The following is a 5986-nucleotide window of genomic DNA, read 5'->3' on the forward strand; positions in this document are numbered from 1 at the left end:
AAAAAATCTACTTGCACTGTATGAAAGCAGATTTGATTTTCCTACTAAATTCTGTGAATCAGTCTATGTTTTCAAATAAAATCCCCGGGCTTCTATCTTGCTATAAAAATAAAGATTTTAAGCTAAATTCAGGTATTTTGACTGCACAGAAACAAGACAGAGGTAATTTTACTTATTGGTAAAGCAGCCTGTGCAGTTATGATACAGCAAATTTGGGTTCTTTAACTGCTTTTAGCATATATATATATCTATGGTTGTTTTATAGAAATAAATCTAAAACTGCTTAATGACTACTTTTCTAGTCATTAAATTAAAATCAAACATTTTTCTTGAAGGAAATTTGTTCCAGTTAAGTTATCCATTAGGCAAATACCTTCCAAATATATCTTACCTCGTCATGGTTTTAAAATAAAAAATATTCAACATATGGGGAAATTATCATTTTCCATAATAAATCATACTCAAGAAAGTTGCTTTTTGTTATTCATTTTTAAAAGCAGAAAATCTCATCTTATTATATATAACTTATAAGCAGAAAATAACAAAAATTTAAGTTAAATTATCTGAATCTCTGATAATAACCCTATACCATTACATGTCTTTCTCCTCCTGAAGCAATGATCACAAAGCAATTTGCAATATTTATAGCTGCCTCAACTCAGGTTAAATATGTAATTATTTCAGGTTTCATATTTTACCTTTTTTTTTTTGCTTAATATGCTCAGTTCTTAATTTCTAAAATATGTGAAGAGTTCCTAACTCTATCTCTGAAGATAGAAACAAATTTTTCATAGATGATCTGACAGTTAATATAGTGTGTGAAGTTAAATGGGCCTTGATTCTCAGTGGGTTGGTAATTATAAAACAGGCGTGGCCCATGATCAGATCTGTTATCATGCAATCATCTCCATGCTGTATTGCATACCAATCCTGTGAAAGAGGAGCCTGCCATCTAACATGTCAACCTGGAATTCACTTGTCTGCTGTCTGACCTGTGATTAGAACTTACTACCCTCTACAACCACAGGAACCATTCTGTAGATAAACGTCTCTCTCCCTCCTCTTTTCCTCTCTCTCCATATTTATATAAGCTTCACTGGTTTTATTTCTCTAGAGAACCAACCTAAAACAACATCAATTCATTGGTACCCATGTGTCAGTAATTGTTGCACTTGCTTTCACCTATATAGTTAGTATATCATTACCCTAAAATGTAGGTTTTATATGTCATAAATTCCTTTGACCACATAGTCTTATCCAGGAACATAATTTTGACATTATGTCACAATAAACCATGATGTAACTTTCCTGCTAAAAAATCATTAATGACTCACAAATATGTATTGATGTTTTATGTCTTATTCAATGTGAATTCAGCTCACTTATTACTGTATATGACCCGCAAATTCTCAGTCACAAATCCCCTATTCTGATAATGCTGGTATATACAGTGCCCATGTATCTCTTAAATATGTCTTCCATATTATACACATGATCATTTTCCAAAAAATAATAGTATAATTTTTATGGTGCTTGATATGTAGGTAAGGTATATAATTGTCCCCTCACCATCTGCCTAGTTGCTAATGGACATAATAGCTACTAATAGACATACAGTATGTGCTTTAGGGGGAAAGAATTGCTCTCTCAAGACTCCCAGAATTCTCTTAGACTACCTTCATCGAGCAAAGGACAAAGGGTTCTTTTCTAGTGCTTTTAAATCTAGTTTACTCTAAACAGGGACACTAAATGACATCTACTGAGATCATAAGGGAACTTCTACTTTTATTACCCCATTTTATTGCCCCATGAAACCCTGGTGGTTACTTGGTTATGACCCTAAGGTCAGCAGTTCGAAGCCATCAGCTGATCCTAAGGAGAAAGATGAGGCTTTCTGCTGTCATAATGAGTTATTATTGTAGTTAGATGCCATCTAGTCAGTTCAGACTCTTAGTGACCCTGTGTACAACAGAACAAAACACTGCCTGGTCGGTGACATACTCTCAGTTACTCTGTGTTCAAGTTCATCAATGTCGTGTCAGTCAATCTCGAATCTTTCTCACGTTCCCTGCGCCTACTTTACCAAACATGGTACCAGTCCTTCTCCAGGGACTGGCCTCTTCTCACAGGTCCAAAGCACATGAGATGAAGCCTTCAGCTGGGCTTCGTCCATAGAAATTGGTGTCTTCTTTTGGCAGTCCATGATACTTTTGCTACTCTTCGCCAGTATCACGATTCGAATGCATGGATTCTTCTTAACTCTTCCTTAATCAGCGCCCAACTTTCACATGCACCTGAGGCCATTGAAAAGACAATGGTTTGAGTCAGATGCACGTTGGTCCTCAAAGTAACACCCTTGCTTTTCAACGCTTTAAAGAAGTCTTGTGCATCACATTTACCCAAGTCAATACATCATTTGATCTCTTGACTGCAGTTTTCATGAGCATGGATTGTGGATCCAAGCAAGACAAACTTCTTGACAACCTCAATCTGTTCTCCATTTATTGTGATATTAACTACTGGTGTAGTTGTGAGAAATTTGGTTTTGTAATCCATACTGAAGGTTGCAATCCTTGATCTTCATCAGCAAGAGCTTCAATTCCTCCTAACTTTTAGCAAGCATGGTTGTGTCACCTGCTTATTGCAGGTTATTTAAAAAGCCTTCCTCCAATCTTGATGCAGCATTCCCCTCTTTATAATCTGGGTCTTTTGTAGAATTAGTCTTGGAAACCCACAAGGGAGTTCTAGCCTGTCCTGCAGGGTCGCTATAAATGGAAATGGACTTGCAGGCAGGGAGTTTGGGTTTGGGAGCTTATCACACCAAGGAGTCCTCGGGTATAGTTGGACTGCTAGCTATGAGGTATTCTGTTTAAAACTACTAGCTCTTCTACAAGAGAAAAATTAGGCTTTTTGCTCCCATAAAGATTTACAACCTCAGAAACTCTAGGAAGCAGTTTGACTTACCCTATACAATCTCTATGAATTCAAATGTGCTTGATGGCAGTGGGTTTGGTTTGGTACAGTTTGGTTTCTTGTCCTTTCTTCCACCTTCTCTCTGCATATGCTAGTTGACACATAGGCATAGCTATAAAAATAGTATTTAATTCAAGGAAAAAGAAACTTAAGCTTCCTCCTCCCAAGACATGAGCCAGGGTCTGCTTGGATACTATCTAACCCTATAGGCAGATGATGCTTAATTTTGAGATACCTAAGTTGATGATGACACATGAGTTGATGAGTAGACACAATAGTCTACTTATTCCTATCCAATTTATTCTGTAAGTAAAAGACTTATTTTGATCATGCCATTAGAACTGTCTGCTCTATGCTCTACTCCAAATGAACTTTCCTGGAGAATTTATTAATAGTGTGACATTTCATATGGATAGTTAATGTCTTTTAGTTTAGTCAATTCAAATCACAAATCTTTGTTTAAAGGTACATCAGTACATTATCCTACAAAAAGTTCACATGAATAAATTCCATTAAGGATATAAAATTGTTTTATAAGATGTCAAATAAAATTAATAACATCTTAAAATCTGACAATTCAGTTTTTACAACCATATTTTCACTCAAGCTAAATTGTATAATGATTTATTGTATTTATTTTATTTAATATGGATCACTTTAAAATTAATCAGTTTTTCTGTGTAGTTATATATATAATCACAAACTATTTAGTAGATTGACATTAATATACTTATTAAGAAAAGTATTAACAGAAGTTATACAGTGTTGAATAAAAGCAATAAATCTCATTGAAAAACAATGTAATCTATATATATATTCATTCTAGTCAAAAACAGAATAGCTAATGCTTTATGAAATGACAAATTAAAATAACTTACTGTAGTAATAAAGAATTTATGGAAGAGATGACTGAAATAAACAATAATCTACTTCTTAGTGTGTCTTGTAGTTTTATGATTCATCACTTTTATTTCTGAGCATAATGCTTAAATTAAAGTTGAATTCTAGTTTATGCTGAACCCTAAACATTCAATTAATACTTTCTATTTTACTATTTATCAGACATATCTTCAATTTGATAAAATAGCACTGGTGGTGTTATGAAAACCACAGAATCTCCCCCTACATAAAATTGAGGGAAGGGAGGAAAGTGGTAACTAAACAGAATGCTTGGCAGAGAGGAGTATAGAAAATCAAAGGCAAAAAGCTGACCTGAACAGTTAAATCTTTGTAAATAGATCTCCCCGTATTATGTGGGCTGGACCTGACCTAGTTTCCAAAATTTTCTATAGTTTTGGTTTGTATTGTTTTCTTTGGTTTTTGTTTGTTCATATCTTGGCAGAGGTGTACACCAATGGCAGTCACCCCCTTGAAGTTCTATTATATGCTTTTCCATTCTCCTAGGTATATGAAGCCTAGGATCAAAGAACCTAGTGGGATAGCAAGTAGAGTAAGGGGTTTGGGGAAAAGGAGGGCAAAAGGGAGACAATGTCAAGGAGTCCTTGTAGAAAAAGAATATTTCGAAACTGATTGTGGTAGCAATTGTACCTTCTACTTGACGTGACTGAAATTTGGAATGATGTGATATATGTATTAAATCCCAACTAATAATTGAAAAAAAAAACATTTTAAGAAGAAAACCAAATGAGGGTTTCTGGGAGTAAATTAGACAATTATTCCTTCAGATCATTTGTGTGATATTATTTATACTTCAACAAAAGTATGTTCAAAATAAATATATAACTATTTAGTTAAAAGAAATGTTATATAATATGTCTTATGTTCCACAGAATATAAAAAATATGTCCACTTATACTGGAATAACGCTATGAGATGGAGTATAAGAAGATGTGGCTATGTCTCATTAATATATTTTGATTAATGACAAGATAGGATTTTCCAGACTAGAGCAATACCGTAATTCAGTGGTGGTGCTGGCAAAGAATACTGCAAGTTCCATGGATTATTAAAAGGACAAACAAATCTGTCTTAGAAGTACAATCAGAGTACTCTTTAGAGACAAGGACAGCAAGGTTGGTCTCACATGTCATTATGAGAAAGTAGTCACGGGAAAAGCCATCAAGCTTGGTGAAGTGGAGGGGCAGCAAAACAGAAAGCAGGCCTTCAAGTAGAGAGATCGACAGAGTGGCTTTTAACAATGGGCTCAAGCACAGAACGATTGAGAGAAGGGCACAAGACCAGGCAGTGTTTCATTCTGTTGTGCAGAGGGTCACTGTGAGTCGGAAACAACTTGACGACCCCTAACAACAATTTTTACAGCAGTTGACCATAGGTCTTTTGCTCCAAGGAGTGACTGGTTGGTTAAAACCATCAGCCTTTCTATTAACAGCTGAGGATTAACCATTAGGCCGTCAGAGTTCCTAATAGAAGCATCTTAAATAGATTAGAAAGCCCAGTGTTTCTCCTGTGGAGCTTCTGGTGGTTTCAAACTGCCAACCATAGCCCAATGTGTAACCCCTGTACCAGCAGAGCTCCTTAGAAGAACCCTAGTAGGGTTCTAATATATTTAGAAGGCGTATGTACCCTTTGATGACTATCATAATTCTCTTAGCCCAAATGGATGTGTGTGCACCCCCTGATGACCTAGAGACAAGTTCTAAAGGTTAGAGAACATTCATTTATACCAAAATTACATGCAAAGACGCAACCTCAGATAAGTTTACCAGGATGATTCGAATAAGGCAAAATATATATCAAGGCTGTGAGTTTCAGAATTCAAGACACATTTACCTTGGAAAGCAGCTGCATTTTGAGATATTAGAGATTTTAACGTAGAGCTGGATGTTTGAAGCACGTGCCGCATATCTTGGCTTGCTGCAACTTGATATTCTTCCTCCATCTTCTTGGTACAACATGTGGGGCTTTTGGATATGCAAACCTGAAGGTCAGATCCTAGAACACATATAATATTTTCCATCATTATCATCAGTTCACTTAACAAACAGTACATACTGCTTGCCTAACATTAAGATCAGCCCCACCACACACACAC

The 5986-nt window shown here is 35.6% G+C and overlaps 1 protein-coding gene across 1 annotated transcript in view; it reads right to left on the reverse strand.

The window, feature by feature from the left end:
- GPC5 (glypican 5) overlaps window positions 1-5911 on the reverse strand; it is a 737283-nt gene extending 731372 nt beyond the window's left edge. Inside the window, exon 1 of the mRNA XM_004709780.1 lies at window positions 5725-5911. Within this exon, the coding sequence (XP_004709837.1) occupies window positions 5725-5911 (187 nt within the window). The remainder of the gene's footprint in view (window positions 1-5724) is intronic.
- Between the last annotated feature and the right edge of the window lie 75 nt (window positions 5912-5986).

The sequence above is a fragment of the Echinops telfairi genome, unplaced genomic scaffold (genome assembly GCF_000313985.2).
Source record: "Echinops telfairi isolate 266 unplaced genomic scaffold, ASM31398v2 ScPeMD7_7405;HRSCAF=8443, whole genome shotgun sequence".
In the NCBI taxonomy this organism is placed as follows: Eukaryota; Metazoa; Chordata; class Mammalia; order Afrosoricida; family Tenrecidae; genus Echinops; species Echinops telfairi.